Here is a 25,466-nt window from a genome sequence, read left to right as displayed (position 1 = left end):
AGATTAAATTTGGGTCTTTAGCCGATGAACATCATGATCAGGAAACATGGCATTAAATTATAATCATGCGTATATTTATTTGTCTGTCTGTTACGATTATTAAATATCACCGATTTGAATGAAATTTTAAACGAATATCGTAATTGAAGGCAACAAACATATGCTATTATTATTATTGAATCATTGAAATTTTGTCCATGGATGAAACCCCGGGGAATAACTAGTACCTCTTATTAGTGTTTTGTTTTACAGGGTCAAATTAAGTTTACTTATTCCATTAATGAATAAATAACCTATTTTTGTATGCAATATTGGGAAATCCCGGTTTACTAATATTTTATGCCTTTAGTCATACGCACGTGCTACCAGGAATACAGAACCGCGGAAATGTCATTGACACTGGGTATGAATATGTACGTAGTAATAAAGTACAAAGTACACAATGTGGTTTAATTATGTTAATTAGATGGGAATCGAAATCGCTTTACTTTATCTATGGATAGTTTAACATGGTTGTAATCAATTTTATATAATAACTAGCTGTCCCGGCAAACGTTGTTCTGCCTTACACTTATCACTTAGAGGTGTGCAAAATAGATGTTGGCCGATTCTCAGACCTACCCGATATGCACAGAAAATTTCATGAAAATCGTTCCAGCCGTATCGGAGGAGTATGGTAACTAACATTTAGACACGGGAATTTTATATATTAGATTTTTAATAAATTGAACCAAATTGCTATACTTCGGTACTTAAAATTATCACTTTTAGCAGACAAAACATAAGATATTAAATACCAATGCACTATACATGCTGTGAGGTTGTTAGGTCATTCTTTATGTTTACTATTTTCAATCCAAATTTCATCATAATCGGTGTAGTGTAGGTGTAGTAGCCGTAAAAGCGTTTTTCAAACAAATACACATACAGACTTTTGCATTTCTGATAGTTGTATTGATAATAAAATATATTAATATATTCGTCTAACAATAATAAGTAAAATGTTAACAAAAAACATGATGAGCACATGATGAACACATTATAATGAAATATAATTTTATTTACTACACTTATTTGCCACCCTAGTCAATAAATACGGCGATAAGATAAATATTTGTTTGTACCAAATGTAAGATAATGAACAATTTAAAAGTGTAGTAGTAGATAATCATTCGACAAACAGACAACAAGTGACTCAGCCAGTATTGTAAGTAATTATTATTTTAATAAGATATGTTTCTAATTGAATGGATTTGAAAAAAAATAAGTAAGTATTGAATATCAAATCAAAAACTTAAAAAAAACATGTCTGAGCTCCTTGATTGTTGCGTTAAAACTTCAATTCCTTTAGCCAAATATTTAAAGTAATATATCATGTGATTATTAAACCAAACCAAACCATGAAATTGAACAGTTTAACCCTTGGCATGCCTGGTAGGGTCTGTCAGACCCACACCAACGCGCGAACCGTTGTAGTTCGTTTAAATTTGAATTTCGCGCCTCACCGTTTTTAGTAGCTGGCCGTTACTAACCGCGGAATGCCCTCCGCCCGCTTCCTCAGCCCGAGGCGAGCTACGAGCGTAAAAGGACGTGCTTAAAGTGCGTGCGGGTCCCACAGACCCCACCAGGCATACGGCGTGACTTTATTTTGTAAGTATTTATTTTCCTTTTTTCTTATAAATATTGGAATTTGGCATTAAATAATATTAGTTTGTACATAACATTATACTATTTTATTGGTTTTTTTCAGTTTAATCATGAATAAACAACTAACAGACGAGGATATAGCTAGTTTATTATTCTAAGAGTTGGATGAGGAAGACTTAGTTGCATTTGATTGAGGAGGAAGAAAATGATGCGGGCTCCACCTCTTCGGATACTGAAATGGAGGTGCCTCTGTCCATCCATTAGTACATTTGTGAGACATGTAGTTGTCACATTTATCTTGACCACTCGATTTTTCCATGCGCAAGGTGTTACCAAACCAAAGCTTTACAAAGTGTAAATGCAAGTGATGAAGACTAATTATTTTGTTATTTAGATTAAGTATATGATAGTGCCTTACACTGGATTAAAGTCGGATTATGATCTCATTACTTTTGATGCTAATTATATGTTAACAAAGTTATAGTCACGAAATGTTGCTTAAAAATGTGAGTTAAAGTTTAATTTCAAATATTTTAATAAAGTTGATTAATTTCTAATGTGATTATTTTTACTATCTCTTTTTTGCCCTTTAAGCATGCGTCTTGAATCATTAAATCACCTTACATAATAAAATTTATAGAAAAAAATACCATTTTAAGATCGGGGTCTGAGAGACCCACCAGGCATAGAGTGTAACTTATGCCCACCAGGCATGCCAAGGGTTAAAATGTAGATATAATATGAGTTAATGTAGAATAAGTTTTTAAACATTTTTCAGTCAAAATGTCCACGTATTTTGATTATCCAGCCCCCGAAATTCAAGAGGAACTAAAAAACATAATCAAGGCAATCATCGCACCTGGCAAAGGAATTCTAGCTGCTGATGAATCTACAAGTAATTTTTTGTTTATCCTACTCACTTTAATTGGATTCTATAAAGTAGTAATTAATTATTTCAAACTCATACTCAAACATTTATTTATTCAATTACACTTCTTTTAGAAGCACTTTCGAATCGTCATTACATATTTTTAATAATTACCACCGATTCGGAAAGCAGTATCTATGGAGAAGAACCGACAAGAAACTCTATATATTATCAAAAAACAAAAAAAAAATACAATTTGAAGTCAAGAATCCGATTGTAGTAACATTCGATATCCAATTTTATTTCAACTGAAAGGATTAACAATGACCACATATTTTATCCAGGGTCAACCCAGGCAGAGTCCGGTTCTTAAAAAAAAAGGCAGAGCCTGGTTGAGCAGTAGAATATACATATATACCTATCTAATACATAAACCATTAATCTAGTACATAAACACATTTCAAGAAACGAAATTTGAAAAGAATATACCTTAGTATTATTCTCGATATAAGTACATATTTAATGGAAAATATCTAATAAAAAGCTAATAACACCACAGAATATGAAAAAATGAAGAATATTTACAGACAGATACACACCATATCATAATATTATAATGTAGGTAGATATAATATTTATCAGGTTGATTATTTATCTTCTGGTCATTGTCGTGACGTAATAGAGATAAATAATTAGAAAATAATTAGTCTTAGATTATTAAATTGTATACTATATATAAGTTAGTATTAGATTGTTATATTATACCTATACTAGATTTAGGATAATATAGAACAGCCACAATAACATAAAAACCTTTTGAAAGACCCGAAAAAGCCTGGCTTTACAACCTGCCACTCTAAAGGTTTTCCGGGTTTCAGAAAAGGGTACATTTAATTCAAAATCATTTCAATCTTTGTCTGTATATCTCTCTCTATCTATTTATTTATTTTTCAGTATATTTATCATAATATTACCTGAGCCTTTTAAAACAGCTCGAATTACGTTGCTATGAAATCTGTAAAATGAAATAAGGACTCTAGATAGAGTCGTTTCATATAATTTCTCGTTTATATATTTTTTCGTTAAATAAGCATCGAAATAAAAGGAAATATTCACGTAGTGACAGACTAATGACAGCTTTTATTATAATTATTACGTTTAATTCAAGATTCAGTAGAGAATACATTAAAAATAAACGATTGATATAATATTTTTATTACATACTAGCGGTCCGCCCCGGCTTCGCCCGTGGTACATGTTTACGTTTTCTCTACATAAAAACCATCCTCGTACTTCAAGGAATATAATAAAAAAAGAATTATCGAAATCGGTTCAGCCGTTCTCGAGTTATGTGCTTACCAACACATTTTGCGATTCATTTTTATATATAAAGAAGATTAATGTGATAGTGACAGTCAGAATATCAAAAGAATAAAATAATAAACATCGGATCGTTCTATCCATATACATAATTAATCCTTTGAATATTTTATTATATCATTTAATAATATCAGTATATTGATACATTTATGATTTTATGGTTAACTATATCAAATCATTATCAATAAATGACAAAAACGATATTAAAGCCAAACCAAATTGCCTTAACGAATATATTCATAATTTAGGTATTTAATTTAAGCTTTATCCTTTGCCTATTTTATTTAATAATATTCTATCCAATAGCTTATAATATAACATAATATTTTCAGAAACCGTGGGAACACGTCTCGCAACTGTAGGAATAGAAAACACAGAAGAAAACCGTAGAAAATGGCGCCAATTGCTTTTCACTGCTGACCCTGTAAGGCAATTTTGTATTTTTTTTTAATCTATTGATTATGTAGTACCTAATGTAAATCCATTTATTTTTGTACATGAAGGTAAGCATGTAAAGCTAAGTAAATCGTGTTTCAATAGTCTAACTGCTAGAAATATAAGTTAATTTTTTATCAGGCGTATAGATTGCAGTTAAACTAAATAAAAAAATTTATTAAAGCATGATTCACTTTATTAACAGAGCTATAGGTGCCATAATATTATAATAATAGAAAAAATATGGGTTAATAAGCTTTCATTTAAGTGATTTGACCGCTTCCAAGGTCGGTGAAATGCTCCTACAATTTTCCTTATTGCAACAGTTATCGTAACAATGCCGCTACTTCATGTTTATTCGAATTATTCCATACATACAATAAATATAAATTGATCACCACCAAAATAAAATGACGACGCGGTTGGCGCAGTGGTAAAGCAACTGCCTACTGAGCCGACGGTCCCGGGTTCGATCCCCGGTCAGGGCAAATATTTGTGTGATGAACTCAATTATTTGTTCTTGGGTCTGGGTGTTATTATCTATATATGTATTTATAATATTATATTTAGGTATCGTCGCCTAGTACCCACAACACAAGCCTTTGAGCTTACTGTGGGACTAGGTCGATTTGTGTAATAATGTCCTATAATATTTATTATTTATTTATTTTTATTATTATTTTTAATCTTACTTATAGGAAATTAGGAATTTAGGAAAGGAGTTGAGGAAATATTACTATAAAAAAATACACGAACACTATAAAAATACCAATTAATCAATGCTATAAATCTACATAATAATATTTTGAAAAAACTCGTAAATATCCCTGAACACTTACCCGAGTTAGTGTTTCCCGAATATTTCAACTAAGTGCTGTATTGTTTTGAAATACATAACATACTTAATAAAATATTTTCAGGTGATTTCTGAAAACATTTCTGGCGCGATCCTATATCCAGAAACGTTATACCAGAAAGCAGATGATGGCACGCCTTTCGTCAAGCTTCTAGAAGATCGTGGTATTATTCCGGGAGTAAAGGTGGATACGGGTCTTGTACCTTTATATGGGTCTGATGATGAACATACCGCACAAGGTAAATATTATTTGGCAAATTATAAAAAAGAGTTGCTTAATATTATCTACCGTAAAACTTTTATCAGGATACTATGAGGTAAGTGGGTACAATACAAAAATTATATCTTTAATTCAATTTTCAGGTCTCGATGACTTATCGAAGCGTTGCGCGAAATACAAAAAAGATGGCTGCCATTTTGCAAAATGGCGGTGCGTATACAGAATCTCTGAAAAGACTCCCTCCTACCAGGCAATCATAGAAAACGCGAATGTCCTTGCGCGTTTCGCTTCCATCTGCCAGAGCGAACGCATCGTACCATTTATAGAACCTGAAGTTTTGACTGACGGTGAGTAAAGCAGGTTTAAAGGTTTACATGAATCAATTTTGTCAATTTGAGGATTACTAACCCATGTAACTTTCCGATGAGAGTGTAAGAAACAAAGGACGGATGTTTATCAGTTTATGCCTTATGTTTGTGTTTATGAACCAATGTTAATTTTTCTGTAATAGCTCTCTAATATTGATCAAATTATGATTTGTACATATTTTAAACCTTAAAAAAATTATAGGTAGGTATATCTTATATATATAAAATTCACGTGTCACAATGTTAGTCTGCATACTCCTCCGAAACGGGTGGACCGATTCTCATGAAATTTTCTGTGCATATCGGGTAAGTCTGAGAATCGGCCAACATCTATTTTTCATATGTACCACGGGCGAAGCCGGGGCGGACCGCTAGTATTATATAATATATATTCATGTTACAAAGTTATAAAAAAATACTTTAAACTGACTTCTATAGTATTTTAAAATTTTGCTACCAGGGGAACATGACCTGGACCGAACGCAGAAGGTGACGGAACAAGTTCTGGCTCACTTGTACAAAGCTCTCAGCGACCACCACGTTTACCTCGAAGGAACATTGCTCAAACCTAATATGGTATGCTAAATATCTAGTTATCTTAATACATATTTGCAAATAATCTTTTAGTCTGAATCCTTCATTTATAATTAATATTATAAACTGTAGGTGATGGCGGGTCGCGGTTGCAAGATACAGTACACCCCACAGGATGTTGCCAAGGCAACCGTCACCGCATTGTTGAGGACTGTACCTCCAGCTGTGCCTGGTAAATCAATATTATAATGATTCTATTGCAAAGGCAAAATGAGTCAAGATGAACAGGGTTAAAGAAATAAGTGCTCGTAATTTTCAAAATATACATTCTTGAAGTAGATTAGGTTCTGCTTATATTTATGTTTTACTGTGTTACATGAATACTTATCTACATGATATATTTTATTAGGTACTAACATTAACATATTTTTTCAACAAATCTAAAAATTTACTTTGCTCTACCTTAAGTCAATCTCTTCTATATTTAAGTTGTATAAATATATATTTTTTCCTTTGCTCGTATTACTTCTATATTTCTATTACATATCGTATTATATGTACCTTTACGCCTTTTAATTCCAGGGGTCCTATTCCTCTCTGGTGCTGGTCAAAATGAGGAGCAAGCGTCAGTACACCTGAACGCCATCAACACGGTTGACCTGAAGAAGCCCTGGACCCTCACCTTCAGCTATGGACGTGCGTTACAGGCCTCAGCATTGCGTATTTGGAATTGCAAAGACGAAAATGTGACTTCTGCGCAAGAACAACTGTTGAAAAGAGCTAAGGTAATTAATTATTAGGTTTTTGAGATATTTAACATTGAAAGGTATTTAATATGTAGAGTTACTTATTACACATTTTCATAAATTATCTAAATTTTGTCATCAGTTTTTAATTTGTCGTCATAATAACAATATAAATAAATAAAATAACAAGTCAATAACTGCGTTAAAAACAACCGACTTCAAACTTGCACTTGCAACATTTACAAATACAGACAAAAATGCTCATAAAATAAAAACTACTGGGCCTATCCGAATAAAATTTTTATGGGACCAATTCGACACCATCCCGCATCGAACAAAAAAAGAATCACGTACTTAAATCGGTTCAGAAACCACGGAGTAATCGGTGTACATACATAAAAAAAAAAACATACCGGCCGAATTGATAACCTCCTCCTTTTTTTTGAAGTCGGTTAAAAATAACTACCCATAACTGTCAGATACACTAAACAGAACTTATCACGAATCTTTGAAAAGAGCTCTGAGTTGGTTTGTAAACATTTTCACACCAAAAACGAATTTGCTTGAGTTTTATTTGAAAGATATTTACCGAAATGTGCATGGGAAGAAATCGTTTGGTTATAAGGAAACTGCGGACGAAAGCTAGGATAAAATACACCTGAATTCCTCATACATAATATATGTACCAGGTTTGTAGCGCTTCTCAAGAGTCACATGTTAAGTATTTCGTATGAATCATAAAATATAGGTAATATGGAATTCCCCAATAACTAGTTGTTCCTAGAAATGACTTTAAAGTTTTCAGAATTCTTATATATTCTGCGGTTGCAAAAATGTGTCAATATTTTAGTTATTTACACATTATGTGGAATCGGTGGTAAATGTTAAAAAATGTTATGACGATTCAAAAGTGCTTTTTTTAAAAGTCTAATTGAATAAATAAATTTTTGAGTTTGAGTTTATGATACTAATTCTTGTCTTTTATCTTTTTCATGTTCCGTTCCTACGCTGGTGTCGCTACGATTGACTTCTGATGAATTAAAATGAATTGAAAACTAGGCAAATGGTCTCGCTTCTCTTGGAAAATATGTACCTGGCTCTATTGTTTAGTTATTTTTTTAATTATTTATTATTAAATGTTAGGTATTCAATACGAAAATAATCCGCAATACATATGAATTATGTAAATTAATTTAACGTATATACTTACTTACCACTTTAGTGGATACTTACCTACAGCTTACTACTTTTCTTAAATATTATAAGAAATTTTTTGCAAGTTAATAAATTATTTTTAATAATGTTTAGTAGGTAGTTTTATTACTTACCTACCTTCTTTTCGTTAATTTCTATGTTACTAATATAATAATAAACGTGAAAATTTTGAGTAAACATAATTAGTTATTTATACCTAGTTGTTTTTATTTCACGCGTAAACCATGAACTTCTGATGCCAAACTTCAAAACGATGACTTCTGATCTGAACATGGCTTATCAATTCTATTTCTTGAATTCTCATTATTACTACGTATAGAAAATGAAGGGGCATCTGTGTTGAATTTAGCAGACGTGTAGTCTGCGTGTAGTAGACGAAAACCAAACGAAAACACTATAGACCGGGAGATACTGACACAAAATTTCGAGTCATTTGTAACAGGATGGCGGTTCTACAGGGGTCTTAGTACGCAATGACAAAAAGAAAAATAATGGTGTGAACGCTGGTACCGGTGGGTTAGTCGCGTGGGCGTTAGTCGAACTCGTCGGAAAAATAGCGAAAGTCAAACGATTTGTAACACAAAAATTTTAGAATTTACCGATAGCCCATAAAATAGAAGTAGGCGGTAGTGTCATGCCATACTTTTCCGGTATGACTTACAGCCCGCCATACCGACGCGAATGTGTTGATTTAAAAAAAACAATTATTCAACCATTTGTACCAAGCTAACTTTTGCACAGGTAACCATCGTCGTGCAGCCATTTACGAAAATCGCCATGCCATACTTTTCGGACGATTCCAAATGGTCGCCATACCGCCGAAAATCTGCAAATTTTTTTTATTTCGCCTATCTTTTTGTACCAGTATTACATTTGGCTTTTTGGAGAGTATTTGATAAAATGTGACCATTATTATATTTGCCATACTTCTAGTAGGGGGAAAAAGTGCTGTCATACTTGAAAAATAAATTTATTATTAATTTATATAAGTGAAGATTTCCAACACCTAGATCTTTGAAATTTTGTATTTATATTCGTTGATCCTCAAACTTACAGGAAAAATAAGTGCCATACTGTTACAAATCGTTTGACTTTCGCTATTTTCCGATGAGTTCGACTAACGCCCACGCGACTAAGCCGCCGGTACCAGCGTTCACACCATCATTTTTCTTTTTGTCATTGCGTACTAAGAACCCTGTAGAACCGCCATCCTGTTACAAATGACTCGAAATTTTGTGTCAGTATCTCCCGGTCTACTATATTATAAAACGTCAAATTATAGCGAACATAAAAATTATATTCACGCCATCTATGAAAAACGTCTAGTACTACGATAATTCCGTACTACAAACAATTTATCAGTCATATCTTAATCTGCTTGTAAACATAAAGATGGCGCTGAAACATATCAATGAATGTGTCATAGCTTACGGTACTTTATTTAACAGACCTTCAAATGACCTTTCTTCGTGTCCTATCCTCAAGTCGCGATTTTGACAGTTGAGCAGCAGCGCTTGAACAGTGTATTAAATCTAGAGTCGAGGAAATTAAATCAAAAAATGTGAGTATGTTTTCAAAATTATTAACAAAAATAGTCTTATTTGCCACTGATGTGTAATTTATCAGAGATTATTAAAATATTAAAGTATAGGTATACGATTATATTGTAAGTTGACAAATAGTGATGTAATATAAAAATTATTAATAATTTATGTATGTAATTTATTTAACTAGTGCATTATAATTATTAAGGAGTGTATAAAATATATAGCATAGTATTTTTAGGGTTCCGTAGCCAAAATGGCAAAAACGGAACCCTTATAGTTTCGTCATGTCCGTCTGTCCGTCTGTCCGTCTGTCCGTCTGTCACAGCCGATTTACTCGGAAACTATAAGTACTACAGTGATGAAATTTGATGGGAATATGTGTTGTATGAACCGCTACAAAAATATGACACTAAATAGTAAAAAAAAGAATTGGGGGTGGGGCCCCCCATACATGTAACTGAGGGATGAAATTTTTTTTTTCGATGTACATACCCGTGTGGGGTATCAATGGAAAGGTCTTTTAAAATGATATAAAGTTTTCTAAAAAACATTTTTCTTAAAGTGAACGGTTTTTGAGATATCAGCTCTCAAAGTCGTAAAAAGTATGTCCCCCCCCCTCTATTTTTATAACTACGGGGTATAAAATTCTAAAAAAAATAGAGGTGATGCATGCTAATTAACTCTTTCAACGATTTTTGGTTTGATCAAAGTATCTCTTATAGTTTTTGAGATAGGTTGATTTAACTGTAATTTATTATATTTGCTGCTACGGAACCCTTTGTGCGCGAGCCCGACTCGCACTTGGCCGGTTTTATTTAATTTAATGGAGTACCTATTGGACCTAGAATGTAAACCTACACATAGAATCTATTGATTAAAAATAATTTCTGATGAAGGTGTGAAATGTGAATACATGTTTACTATTTTTTTTTTCTTTTTTATTTTATATTATGTGCTTAAATAAGCCTTTTCATTAATTTCATAATTTTAGCTAACCTCTAAATGATAACTTGCAATATAAACCCTTAATTTAAGTATGCATACTATATATCTTGGTACCGTTCCAAGTATTTTTAATGAAAGTATTTGTATGACGTTTGCGATTTGTATCCTAATGTTGATAATGTTTTACTTTCTGTGACCCCTGAAGGTCACGGTCACCCTGGCATTACAATAGTACTCTTTAATCATTTGATTTTTCTCCTGTACCATGTATGAAATTTAATAGTAATATAAAAAATAATGGTAATTAAGCTCTCTTTATTGCAATTTTAATCTACTATTTTATACTCCAGGAGATTAAGTGATACAATGGATAATAAAATAAAAATAAAATATCGATATATCGATTTAATATTGTACCACATCACTACACCATAAAAATATATTTTGTCAAGATTTTGTCATTAATTTTACGCCTAAACGTCAGTGTCAGAAAAGCAAAAAAAAGTTTCAATTTCAAAACAATCATTTCGAATTTTAAAAATAAAAATCAGTCATCTAATTTGACAATCTAATCAAGCTGATTTATATTTGGTGAGTTTTTAAAGCAATGTCGAGTATCTTTCCTTTTATTATTTTTAGATAAATTTATTTTTTATAAGTTAAATAAATGGCTCCCAAAAAGGGTAAAGGAAAGAAGGGTCCACCCGAATCAGGATGGATGCCAGGTTTCGGTACCAAAGGTAGGATATCATGAATAGGGCGGTGTTTGACCTTCTTCGATCTAATATCCGATTCATTCAGCTACCTAATTCTCTAAATAAGAAAACTATTTACATTGTTTGAAGTTTATAGGTACTCTCTCAACATGAAAAACTAATGAAGAGTCTTTGATAATTAAAAAAAACGATTGATCGAAGAATGGAGTAGTTAAATAATTTAAGAGACCAAATCAAAGAAAATGTGACTCTAGATTTTACTGGGATTCACTGTGTTACATAAATATCTTTAAGAATATGTAGATACAATAGTTTTAACTACTTCTTGATTCATCTGGAGTGTGTTATTACACCAATAATACATAAAATAAAATAGAAAATCTATACCTAGTCTATATAACCACATTCATTACCTACTGTTGACAATAACATTTCCTTCCTCGATAAATGGGCTATTTAACACCAAAATAATTTTTCAAATCGGACCAGTAGTTCTCGAGATTAGCGCGTTCAAACAAACTCTTCAGCTTTATAATATTGTTTATTTGATATATGAAAATAATAATTATCAAGGAATTTAAAATAAATTTGAAGTTCCAAAGTCCAGTCTAAAGCCTGTTTATCAAATAATACTGGAGGTGTGTCAAAACTGAATATTTTATCATTCATTATGTTAATGATGAAACACACCTTCTGTGATGTCAAAGTCATTAAATCACAAAAATAGATTGTTATTAACATTTGATAAAGTTGTGAAAAACAATATTTGAGATATCATGATGATATGAGCAAAAAACACTCATTGTTTTGCCTGCTTTTGGCTTGAGCGGTTGTGTTGAAGAGATTTAAGTCACTTTTACCATTTTAAAATCAGGCAAGTCATGCTTATATTGTGGATATAATATTGCTTCTTATTATAATAACATATTTTATTTTAAACCGACTATACTATTGATATTTTATATTACCTATATTAATTAATAATTTCTTTCAAGACTTTTTCAATCTTTTTCATATTGTTACTGCAATAGCATTGTGTATTTTTTCTCTTTGTTATTAATTGTACATTTAACTTATAAGTACCTTATTTTTAACCGACTTCAAAAAAGGAGAAGGTTCTCAATTCAGCCTGTTAATTTTTTTTGTTTATAGAGTGGTTTATAATTATAAATTATAAATATTATAAATATTATAGGACATTATTACACAAGGTTTATAATGAATGTATTAAGCGATGAAATCCTCTATAGGTTTATTTTGTTATGATGAGTAGTTATTTTAATTTCATAATTGTTGTTTGTTACAGCAACCATGAGCACCTACTTCCAATACCCCACCCCTGAGATCCAGGAGGAGCTCAAGAAGATCGCCCAGGCCATCGTCGCACCTGGCAAGGGTATCCTCGCTGCTGATGAGTCCACCGGTAAGTTGGGTTAAGTTATATGCTTAGATCTAAGTTATATATTGCACTTATGTGAGGAATAGGTATTAAGTGAAAGAAATAATTCTTTGGACATGCATAACAGAAGATTGAATTAAATAAATTGATGATAATAGTTTCTTTTCAGATTCATTTTTTGTTCCTAATTTTGATATTCCTGTTTGTATAATTTGGTGCATCTGTTTCATTAAAAAACGTAGTACATACCCATGTAAAAAAGACGTGTGGCACTCGGGGACTGCCGCGGTAAAGCTATTGCATAGCATGCCTTCAAGCCACACCTCCGTGTCCGTCGGAGTGGGGAGCGTGAGGTTTTTTCGTTACGGAATTTCTCGATTCGGTCCCCGTGCTCAAGGCCTGCGATAGAAGCTATGCAATAGCTTAATAATTTTAATTAATAATATTGCATAGGCCATAGAGAATCAATCAATAGATATATGTTATGTTATCCTTTTAAACGTACCTTTGAATTATTAATTCTAATAAAAATATCTATGGTCTTACATTTTTATAGAGTTTATAATTTATATGAAAAGAAGAGAATATCTTTGTATCATTAACTTTATACTGATAAATTCTATTTTATTACTTTGGAAACTGTTATCAGTCAGTTTATTGTATTTATCTTGAGTAGCACTCACATTTATTATGTTTTACATCAAAGAAATGCGACAACAATTTGTATGTTAAACTTCAATTTTGTATCTTAAACTTTCATACATTTTTCAGTAATTTTTTATTCAAATGTTATATATATTTTAATAAATTAAATATAATGACGTTTTGACTGCATGTGAACCCATTTGACATGTTATAATGTTTACTTTTAATGTTAAAATGATCAGGTCCGGTACCTATTAAAAAGAAAATCATAAAAAAGATTATCAAATTTTTAATCAATTTTTATGTTTGTAATCTTAAATACTGCCTAACATACATTTAGTATATTATCTTTTATCCCAGGTACCATGGGCAAGCGTCTCCAAGACATCGGTGTCGAGAACACAGAAGAGAACCGCCGCAAGTACCGTCAGCTGCTGTTCAGCTCGGACCCAGTGAGTTTTGTTTTTTGCTTTTTTTGTGAGAAAGACTACAAAAATTATTTATGTATGTATGAACCTTATACATATAGGGGACGGGAAAGGAAAAAAAATACTTAAGAAACTGTTGAAAACAAGGTCTAAAATGAACTGATATTAACATGTATCACATAGGGGAGAGGTAAAAAAGTGTACAGTTAGGAGACTGGTAAAATATTATTACTCATAAAACATTTAAATTTTAATCTTAAAGCGAATTCACTTTCGATTCGGGCAGTTACCTGAATTTGGTATTGCCGTTCTGGAACGAGTACGCGTTCTATATCTTTAACTTTTAATACATCTTGAGAATGAAATCTGATTCGTGACTTTTAAAATGACAAAGTTATGAAAAATATTCCTCAGATTTCTGCTTAACCTACAAAATCTTAACCGCAATAGGATATAATAGGCTGATCAGTTACTTGTCCTTGATATTAATGACCTTTTTTGTTTCGTCCAGTTTTTTTTTTAATTTAATAATAAGTGCTTCCATTTCACTAATTCCAATCAGGAACCTACTAATTAAGGATATGCTATAATAATATTATGTAAATCTATTGGTTTATTGGCACTACAACAAGACATGTGTAAGTTTTCGCTGTTCAGATGACGTGTGTGGCGTCTGTAATTATTGCCAAATAATTTTACCTGTAACGTAGTGATATTTTTAATTACTGCGCATTGTGTTTTATTAATAGTAATATTTATCAATGAAACTATTGCAGATGTGAAGGTCTGTCTATTTAATTTTGTGCGGTTTTAAAGCTGTCTGTGTGTTTGTTTCGCGATCTCTATCCAATTAGAAATGAGATGAAATAATACATTTCTATAGTAGTCCGGGATACATCGCCCATTTTTGCAAGTGATTACTATCAAGCTAATTTTTCGTGAGTAGCTTTATTTTGATGAGATGCCCAATAATTTCATGTTCAAAACTCTCGATTGTGGTAGCTACCAGAGGAAACAAGGATAAAATATTTTGATTTGATGGTTCTCAAATATTAATTACTAACTGAATGTTTTTTTTTGTTCAATCTCAAGATAATTATCTAAATTATTAGAAAAAATATTTGTCCTACAAAATCTATGGTTTGATCAAAGAGTCCCCCTTTCCAATGTGTATCGATAACGAAGTCATCATAAATGATTACTAACCAGCTGATTTTTTTATTTTCACTTATTTAATACTTATATAATTCAACAGACATATTGTCCTACAAATTGCGTAGTAAATATTTGAGAACCGTCAAATCAAAAATTTTCATCCTTGTTACCTCTGTAAGCTACCACAATCGAGAGTTTCGTACATGAAATTATTGGGCATCTCATCAAAATAAAGCTACTCACGAAAAATTAGCTTGATAGTAATCACTTGCAAAAATGGGCGATGTATCCCGGACTATAGTGATAGTTAGGATCACGAACTTATTTGCGATTTAATATTATAGACACGACAAACCGGTCTTTGTTTATAAGCTGTATTATTTACAAAAATATTCATTAAAATCATCTTTCCATCGTCTAGGTATTCAGGATAATATTTGCTCGTTACGATATATTTTATGTATTCACAATGTTAGTTTTTCCTGACATTATTGCTAAAACATTTAACATGAATAGGTTTAATTGGTTCATTTCGCCAACTATGCAACGATTTAAATGATATTTTGTATTGTTGATGTAGGTATTCAATGCATATTGCATTGTTTATACAGCGATAAATGATATAATCTCGTTTGTAATATATCTCATTATGATATTTTACTTTAAATATAATACCGTAGGTAGTGATTTAAATTTATGTACTATTACTTATAACCTACTAATTTTTATGAGGGTGTGTCATGTAAACAATTTTTTGCACACTCATCATGACTCGGCCTAATGTCTGAGCTACAAAATATACCTACATATTACAGATTATATCGAAGATAAATAACACGTAAATAAATCATTGATTTGCATCACTTTTTATCTGTGACCAATGTCCATGTATCTAAATTTGTAATAGGATGGTCGAACATGAGTCACAACTCACAACATTAGGTACAAAAATTAGGATATTAAAAAAAATACAGTTACCTATATCATTTCTTACGATTTTATTTTGATAAATTTATTTAAGTAGGTAAGTATGTATTTACATCATCCTTTTAATCCATAATTATAAATATACGTTTTCGGTATTCCATATAAGTAGTTATTAATATTACTTGACTGAACTATATATTTTAGTCTTACACCAATTCAGCTCCAAGTGAGAATGATTGAAATTCTTTCCCAGTCAAATCTATATTAAAATAATTGATGTAACGCCCCACTTGCTATTTCAATTGGTTCGACCGTCCTCAATGTCATTCGTTACTTCTAGATAAGAGTAGAAATGACAACGCGTAATATGTAGTTAAAGAAAATAAGACAAAACCATGCAAAATTTCTCCATCAATCCATTTTGAGAACTTTTTTCAAACAATCATACAATTTTTAAAAGTAGATTCTTGATAAATAAAATCTAAATAAGTATCCTAGATGTAGTTAAGATACCGATAAAAAGTATTAGAATTTATGAGCATAACTACTAACTTTTTCTTTAATTGCATAATATGAGTTCGAAGGACCAAAACGTTCTTAACAAATACACAATGTATTCGGCTATATAAAAAAAAAACAGGTTATCGAAGTATTAAGTAGTTATTTTGAAGCAAAATTAAGTTATGATAAATATTTATTATAACTTAACTCTATACTAAAGTTAGCCCCTTTTTGCTTCTCCAGAAGTACGTAAAACTTCTCTAAAATACTACAAATTTTTGACGATACTGAGAACTTAAAAGTGCCTTCTTCCAGGCCCTCTCCGAGAACATCTCTGGTGTGATCCTCTTCCACGAGACACTTTACCAGAAGGCTGATGATGGTACACCCCTGGTCCAGCTTCTGGAGAAGCGCGGTATCATCCCCGGAATCAAGGTCGACAAGGGTGTTGTACCACTCTTCGGATCGGAGGACGAATGCACCACTCAGGGTAAGAAAATGCATAGGTTATATTTGCATAAAGGCATAGGTTATGGACTTTAATTTAAAAACGAATAGGTAACCTAAAATTTTCAACATTGTTTTGCTTTTTTTGTCCATATAGGAAAGCGTTTTAAAGTATAATTCGTTTAAGGGTCACATGGCGATGTTTTAAGAGTTGGAAAAAGGAGCTAAAATAGGGAATGTCCTTTTAAATCCATTTAAATTTTAACTATTGAAAACTATTTTTAAACCCTTGACCACCGAGCAGCCCGATCGGGCCACGACACAATAGATTTTCTATTGTGTCTGTGATTCCGGGCTGAGGCATTAATCAACTCAGTATGTGTAGGTACTTATATCTATTGCTACTAATTTACATCGACTTTCTAATTTCCTCACTCGATATCCAGTTTAACTCAAAGAAAAACGACTGAACCTAGTTTATATTGCATAGTTTGTATATTGCATGATGCATCATACAACTTGAAATGGCTTTTAATAACATGACTTTCCATAAAATATTCCACATATTACAATAGCATACATTTCATAATCAGTAGCCGATACATTGACTAAAGTTCACTGTTTTGTAATAAAGGTCAAACGAACGAACAACATGTGTTATCAGAACTATATTTATCTTTAGGGGCTCGTCGCTTGATCTTGAATTTGATAATGGCGGTGTAAACACTTGAAATTTTGATTATTTTTGTATATTTTTCTCAAGAACATTACGTCTATTTGACTTGTATATCCTATAGTTGGAATATTATGATTAGATTTGCACTTATATTATAATAATGGGGCAAAGATTAATACTATTAGAACATGTGATCTTTACTCGAGTATAAGAGCATCGATGTTGATAAAATTAGCATTTCACATCGTGCATGTGTTCTATTAAAGTATTGCATTACATTGCAACTATTTACAAATACATAATAATGTATGATATAATTAAAAATACATATGTAAATAAAACACATTTTTAAGATAAAAAACATTTATTTGCACCAAACATAAGGAGAATTAAAGTCTGTTTCACTGTCCGAATAATCAACAAAAAACTATTATGTTACGAATTTTTTATTACTACTAAATGTGGTCTATATTCCAGGTCTCGACGACCTCGCCCAACGCTGCGCCCAGTACAAGAAGGACGGCTGCCACTTCGCCAAGTGGCGTTGCGTGCTCAAGATCGGGCGCAACACGCCCTCGTACCAGGCGATCATGGAGAACGCGAACGTGCTCGCGCGCTACGCGTCCATCTGCCAGAGCCAGCGCATCGTGCCCATCGTGGAGCCCGAAGTGCTGCCCGATGGTGAGCTACACGCGTACACACATACATGCGCGCATACGTACATACACACACAAGAACACAGAAACACGTACGCACACGCTCACATGCATGCGCGGCGCTCACACACACGCTCACATATAAATGCACATGTATTTATTTCCCGTAGTACATATTATTATTTTATTATGTATGTACTTATACGTAACACATTAATTCAAGCATTTAAAGTGCAATGTGTATCATGCAGTATTTTTTTAAAGATATTACCTAGACTTCAAAATTCCACAATTTGAATATCTACTAAATTAACGACTTAATTTTCATTTATTTCTTCAAATAGTTCTGACATGGAAACTTATTAAGCCTTTTTTTAAATAAATATATAAAACAATTGTTACCAGGCGAACATGACTTGGACCGCGCACAGAAGGTGACCGAGCAGGTGTTGGCCGCCGTGTACAAGGCGCTCAGCGACCACCACGTGTACCTCGAGGGTACCCTTCTCAAACCCAACATGGTATGATTCATTCTTTTTCTTATAGCTTATAATTTTATAAATATAGGTTGCACAAAATACATTTGCCTTTACTTATATTGCCTATTTGCCTCAACATTTTGATAATATGTCATCTAGTAATAAAGTTTTTGATGCCGAATTTACAAACAATATGTTGCCTTAAAATCATTTTTTGTTACTAACTAACAACATTATTTGGGATTGCAACGATAAACCTATTTATTTTAATATATTTTATTATCTTCTTCAGGTAACAGCCGGCCAGAGCTGCAAGAAGCAGTACACCCCCATGGACATTGGCCGTGCCACCGTCACCGCTCTGCTCAGGACCGTGCCCGCGGCTGTTCCCGGTAAGCCTTGCTTTTATGTGACCCTGGTATTTTAAAATTTATGATGACTTGATTAATGTAAGTATATAATTTGTATGTAAATTAAAATTATTTATGAGTAAATTAAAAAAAATATTATTGCATTTATTTGATTAATTTAATTTAATTAAAATTAAATATCAATTTTTAGTACAGTGAATACATTTTGAATTTTAATATACATTTCTCATTGTTGACTATTTTATAAAATGCTCTATTCAGTAACAAATTACAGCACTCAAATCTTGTTACTTTGATATCAGACAAGCATTACCAAAAGTTAAAATCATACGAAACAAAACTCAAATAGGCAAAAATGACATACAAGAATACTTTATTAATATTTTTTACACTATACAAATTCGTAAAAATCACATGTAAAATTACTCACAATGAAACTTTATTAAGTACCTCATCTAACACCAGGACTGCATGTATTCCAGGAGTAACCTTCCTCTCCGGTGGTCAATCCGAAGAAGAAGCGTCAGTGAACCTGAACGCCATTAACACTGTGGACCTCAAGCGACCATGGGCCCTGACCTTCAGCTACGGTCGTGCGTTACAAGCTTCGGTCCTGAGGGCCTGGGCTGGCAAACCGGAGAACGTTGTCGCTGGACAGCAGGAGCTGATGAAGCGTGCTAAGGTATGTAGACTTACTGACTGACGCAAAATGACTGACTTACGATTGAACCCATATGGAACTTGTAAAATGAAGAACGACCATGGGCACTGACCTTCAGCTACGGGCGTGCGTTACAAGCTTCAGTGTTGAGGGCCTGGGCTGGAAAACAGCAGGAGCTGATGAAGCGTGCTAAGGTATGTGGACTTACTGACTGACTGAGAATGACTGACTTACGACTGAACCCACACGGTGCCTTTAAAATGAGGAACGATCATGGGCACTAACCTTCAGGAACGTTGTCGCTGGACAGCAGGAGCTGATGAAGCGTGCTAAGGTATGTAGACTTACTGACTGACGGAAAATTACTGACTTACGACTGAGCCCACTCGGTACTTGTTAAATGAGGAACGTCCACGAGCAGTCTCTAAAAATGTGGTGAATTGTGGACTGACTTACTACTAACTCTGGTTACTAACTGACTGTCGACTGAACTTCATGTCACCTATGACATATGTGGTGATTGACTGACTGACAGTAAGTGGTCCTGTAAATAAATTATTACTTAGTAGTTTCAAAATTTCAAATTAAGAATTTTGAAGTTCAGATCTTCGTATCGAATTTTTTCTAATTATTTTTGTATATTTGTATGCTTCTATGTTTTGTGTTGTTAGAATGTTGCATGCTTCTACTAGATTTAGATAATTAATTTTACAGCAAAAGGCTTATCCAAATATCCAGTAATTTAATTGTACTCACACTTTTTTATTAAAAAAAAAGTGTGACTTTCTTTTATTATTAAACTGATAAAAAAATGACGTGGATAAAAAAAGGACTTGGTATGAGTTTAAACAACAATTTAAAAAATTTAAACCAATAGCGCAAAGATGTTTAAAATTTAAACTTAAGACTTAAAGATACAACAAAAAAATTACTAGATAAGCCTAGTATTTATTTAGTAACATACATATTTAACAACTCATTGTGTTGTCTATGCTTGTATGTGTTTATTAATAATTAACATTTTTTTCTCACGCCCATCCCTCCTTGCACCGACATCTTCTGCCGGACTTCAAATCGTCTGTGTTGCCAACAAAAAAAAATCAACTCAAAAAATGTTGCCATATTCAACAGGCCAATGGATTAGCAGTCAGAGGAAAATATGTAGCCGGTTCGATTCCTTCCTTGGCCGCATCGAAATCGAACTTTGTTAAATCGCACGCTTATTAAGTTTTGCGCTTCTAATCGATTTTTATATCGATTAAACATATCTATTATTCGATTAAAGACTTAAGTTTATGATGATGTTATGTTCTTTTGAAATTTTATACATGTACAACTTGTTGTATGATTTTCTTGTTTGATTCTTTATTCTGTTTTTGTTTTTTATCATGATTTTATATTTACTAAGTTACATTGCCATATAAGAATAAAAATAATCAATATTTAGTCATTAAAATTATTGAATAGAGTGATTTGGTAAATGAAATATTAATTTATCTATGAATACATATAATAAATGAAATAAAAACCCTTTAAATAGTAAGTAAAACATAAATGTTTCATCTCCAATTATACAACTTCGCACATTCCTAATTTTAACCATAGATTCACAATTAAAGCACTTTTCATCCATCTATTTACTTTAATAAAAAAACTTTATTTAAAAAAAGTGCGTGTGTGCCGAGCACACGTGTCAGAAGTGAAACTTCTTTCTCAAGATTCAAAGATCTCAAAAGAGATATCGGTGCCTACTTCATGATGTAACGGTATTGTCATGAAGTGACCTTGAAATTTTATTTTATTTATTTATTTAAATTTTACTCTGAACGTGCCTAAAGAAGTTTCATTCAAAATTTTGAATCTATGGTCATTCATAATATGTAGCCTTGTAGAACATAAAGCATAATAACATATAGTTTGCCTGCTAAAGTACTACCCTAGACGTAGTTACGTTGCACTAACCATTTATGTACCGCTTGCTGTATATTAATAAAGAATTATATTATACTGTTGTTTTTTTGCCATTCTTGTATGCTAGAAGTGTCATGTAGATGTACATATATTATTATATATCCTATTATTTCGTATCAGTTGATATAATTCATGTAAATTATTGTCGAGCCCTTTTAATAGGCAACATTTGACGTCTATCAATTTTATCTTCGAAGAGAGGTAACCTGCTAAAAATATCGATTAAAGTGAATTAATCGATACGGATTTGAAACATTTGTCAATCGAATTTATTAATTTATGATGATTTTTATTCACAAGTAATCAATGCATTCGTTTCTAGATGTCAGATTTCGATTTTTAGAGTAACGTCTCTGGTATTTAAAAAGAAAAAAGGTTTATTGACACAAAATTGTAGTGACGTCAGTTCTTCAATTCAGAAATTGTTTATTATGTTTAGAATGGTTTATCAGTAAAATGAAATCTTAAAATTACTTGTATCGGTCATTATTATTATAAATATGTAGTCGTAATTGAAAAAAGTTAGGCAAATGTCGCTACTAGGTTACGTTCTTGAATTTTGTTGAACTGTCAAATGTTGCCTATTAAAATGGCTCTACTACAGTCCCCTATTTCGAAAAATATTCCTATATTTCATATAAAAAAATTATTGACATACAATATACAACTAGACTCCCAATACGTCAATGATTTTTGCAAATTAATTATTATTCTGAGGAAAGCAGTTAGTCCAACTCAAACTAAAACATATATAGTTTTAAAGACAGGTTTCTATCAAAATGTTAAATGAAGTTAAGAAACTGCCAACCCGCACTTTACAAGTGTGGTGGATAAATAACTAAAATCCAAATAGGGAGGGCAGTCTACGTACTCGGTTCATATTAATAAATAGGGTGATGACAGCAGTATATTTTTTTATACCTAAAGCCACAGCTATAGACATGCACTCGCTAAAGCTATTATTGCAAATTAAAAATAAGATATATAAATAAAAACGTCAAGACAAATCGTTTATCTTGTATCATGAGTTTTAACCTCAAAATTAGTATTGACTTTTTTTTCCAATGTAAGACAATTATAATATACCTACTAAAAAAAAGCGAATCATCTTTCATCAAAAACAATTATTTTTTCTACTCCTGTTATAGTTTAAGAGCAAAACGTGAAGTATGATGTATAAAGATTAGGTCAGAGTAATAAATTACTAGAAAAGCTACATTTATTTCAAACCTAATAGTATACAAGTTTAACAAAAAGGTATAGTAGTTTAGTATTTAATGACCCTATTAACATACTGTTGACCCAAAAAAAAGACGGGTTGCACTCCGGGAGTGCCGGCAGAAGTGAAAACTTGATTATTAACGTTGAGCATGTTTGATATTTTGGAATGGTATATGTCTTACGCTTTTTCGATCAGGTCACGTGTCCTGACGCGAGTTTAAGATTTTATACCCATTACAGAAAAAGTGCTCAACGCCGCTAAAGAAGTTTTCACTTCAAAAATATTCATTTTTATTCAAACTTGAATACAAAATAACTGTCACAAAATACAGATATTATTGCCTCCTAGGTGACGTCATAATATATTTATGCTTTGAGAGGTTATTACAATTAATATTTGTTGTACATTTTCATCACATAATCTTGATGCCACTTTAATATGCTGTCTACTAAAGTCAGATATTTTTGCTGTACATACGGGCAGACAGATATTATTCAACTTGTTATGTGTTGTTTGTGACATATATTTTTGCTAATCGCCCCCTAGTTATATATTATTGCTCGTGACTGTACTTATGAAATATTAAAAATATCTTACTGAGACATAACTGATAACAACAGGAGAATTGATTAGTTCAGGTGATTTGCCTTTAAATATTGGGTAGGCGTTTAAGTTATTCTATTAACTTTTGACGTAGTTTGATTGATTCACATAACTGATTATGTTTTTCCTTAATGGTTATGTATATAAAATAATTTTAATACAAATATCGCAGATTTTATTATTATACTAATACTCGCTGTCCATGGGGCAAATAATATATGCTCGTAATCGTCAGTTGCGCTCTATCGCATTTATAATGACAGGCAAAGAGACGCACTACCTTCGTATTTATGTTCTTATCACGAGAAAGTAAAAGGGAGCGCCCCAACGCACTCTATTCTTCAATCTTCTGGGAATCCATAAGCGGTTATCGATAGTGGTCGTGTCTAGCACACCGATGATTAATGGCCTCTCAGCCAGCGAGTGTTTGACATTAGTATTTTAACAATAGGTTAAATATGTATATCAAAAGCATTACAAGATACACCTTCTAAGTATATGATAGAGTGTTATCGCAAAAGTTTAATCTCTATAAAACTTATGCTTATACTTATTAGGTCTTCTAGTTTTTGCCTCATGTTCTATATTGAATTGTTGAAGTTAACATGCCTATATTTATTTAAATTTCTATTTTTTCCAGGCCAACGGTCAAGCATCGCAGGGCAAATACGTCGCCGGCTCCGTAACAGGTGTGGGAGCTGAGGCTGGTCTTTTCGTAGCTAACCACGCGTACTAAACGTAGTAGTGTAGTACATAATCGATTACAGCTGACGATGCCATCATTGTGGTAGGAATGATTCCAAAGCACAAGGCTCCACGAATTCATGCAAGCCTGATATCGTCAGCGTATTGCATAGCAATGTCAACGCATAATACATTCGATTTTTAAATGGCAACACTATTTATGACATTAGTTGAACTGTCAGTGTCAGAACTGACAGTGACATTGTGTAGATGTTTCGCGCCAAAACTTTGCTATGTGACGCTTTAGTGTAATTCGAAATTGTAACCATAAATTTTAATCACCAAGCGCGTATCGTTGTTGTTGCTGTGTAAATTAGATATTTGAATTCATTATGTATTAGATTGAGATTAGGCGTCATATTAGATGCTTTCGTATTTTGTGATTATTCGAATGCATTATTATCTATATTAAATTATGTACACAATTATTTAAGAGTCATAGGCAAATGTAATTTTTTAATACATTGATAAAAATATACAAAAATAGTTTTATATCATCGATACAGTTTACACTTGGTTATTTGTATAAATTATTTAAATATTTACTATATTATTTTAGTTTTAAAGGTATTTTGATAATTAAGAGTAAAGTGTAATGTTCGATCATTTGTAGTTTTTTATTTCACCCAAATATACTTCCCATCCATCTTAAGGTTCTTAGTTCGTATTATTCCTATACTAGTCTATAAGAATCTCTACTTATCACAGAAAGTGAATTGGCTACGATTTTTCTTTGTGACAAAGAAATGGTTTAGTTTCCATGTAATTAAAACTTTTAGTTCAGTCAGAAATATTTCAGTGCTATTAGTTAGGTACTTTGTATAAGGATTTGAGTGCTTATAACACGTAGCAAATTTTATTATTCTCTCATTATAACATCGATTTATATAAGTACTTAAATTCATAAAAATTGTGATAACTGTTGGTTTACCTCAAAGTCACGATCAAAGCCTTTTGGTTTTGAAATAAATTTGTTTAAATAATTTAATCTAAGGAAAGCTACAATACCAAAGAACTTTGTTAGTAAATTAAAAAAATCAAGACTTTCAGGGAGTATACACATGATTGGAATTACGTATTACTGGCACATACATAACTTCTTTT

At 32.1% G+C, this 25,466-nt stretch overlaps 2 protein-coding genes across 5 annotated transcripts; both read left to right on the top strand.

Moving 5' to 3' along the window:
• Positions 1–2,430: 2,430 nt before the first annotated feature.
• Positions 2,431–8,196, top strand: LOC149898978 (fructose-bisphosphate aldolase-like). The gene is made up of 8 exons (XM_090114370.1): positions 2,431–2,542; positions 4,228–4,319; positions 5,251–5,425; positions 5,550–5,753; positions 6,235–6,350; positions 6,441–6,540; positions 6,891–7,093; positions 8,114–8,196. Exons 1-8 carry the CDS (start codon positions 2,431–2,433, stop codon positions 8,162–8,164), a joined length of 1,053 nt encoding a protein of 350 aa, XP_089970496.1. The 3' UTR covers positions 8,165–8,196.
• A 1,515-nt stretch (positions 8,197–9,711) lies between these two features.
• Positions 9,712–24,968, top strand: LOC149898977 (fructose-bisphosphate aldolase-like). Of its 4 annotated transcripts, XM_090114090.1 has the most exons (10): positions 9,712–9,830; positions 12,784–12,900; positions 13,882–13,973; positions 16,848–17,022; positions 18,133–18,336; positions 18,717–18,832; positions 19,083–19,182; positions 19,644–19,843; positions 20,954–21,028; positions 24,259–24,968. In XM_090114090.1, exons 2-10 carry the CDS (start codon positions 12,789–12,791, stop codon positions 24,352–24,354), a joined length of 1,170 nt encoding a protein of 389 aa, XP_089970216.1. In that variant the 5' UTR covers positions 9,712–9,830; positions 12,784–12,788; the 3' UTR covers positions 24,355–24,968. The 4 variants fall into 4 exon arrangements, with proteins under 4 accessions (XP_089970216.1, XP_089970213.1, XP_089970212.1 ...); XM_090114087.1 differs by lacking the exon at positions 20,954–21,028; XM_090114086.1 differs by lacking the exon at positions 24,259–24,968 and having other exon boundaries at positions 20,954–21,829.
• The last annotated feature ends 498 nt before the right edge of the window (positions 24,969–25,466 follow it).

This window comes from Colias eurytheme, chromosome 21 (assembly GCF_061535395.1).
Source record: "Colias eurytheme isolate Ceu_HAF_F1 chromosome 21, ilColEury1 Martin Lab GWU primary, whole genome shotgun sequence".
Classification (NCBI taxonomy): domain Eukaryota; kingdom Metazoa; phylum Arthropoda; class Insecta; order Lepidoptera; family Pieridae; genus Colias; species Colias eurytheme.
The sequence above is the reverse complement of the archived record's forward strand: the minus strand, read 5'-3'. Positions and strand labels throughout refer to the sequence as shown.

Excerpts from the sequence above, each read along its gene's own strand:
- LOC149898978 (XM_090114370.1), top strand. The coding sequence starts at position 2,431 with ATGTCCACGTATTTTGATTATCCAGCCCCCGAAATTCAAGAGGAACTA. Across the intron at positions 4,320-5,250 it reads TGCTTTTCACTGCTGACCCT|GTGATTTCTGAAAACATTTC; the intron begins GTAAGGCAATTT and ends AAATATTTTCAG. Across the intron at positions 5,426-5,549 it reads TGATGAACATACCGCACAAG|GTCTCGATGACTTATCGAAG; the intron begins GTAAATATTATT and ends TTCAATTTTCAG.
- LOC149898977 (XM_090114090.1), top strand. The coding sequence starts at position 12,789 with ATGAGCACCTACTTCCAATACCCCACCCCTGAGATCCAGGAGGAGCTC. Across the intron at positions 19,183-19,643 it reads CGTGCCCGCGGCTGTTCCCG|GAGTAACCTTCCTCTCCGGT; the intron begins GTAAGCCTTGCT and ends CATGTATTCCAG. Across the intron at positions 19,844-20,953 it reads AGCTGATGAAGCGTGCTAAG|GCCAATGGATTAGCAGTCAG; the intron begins GTATGTAGACTT and ends CATATTCAACAG.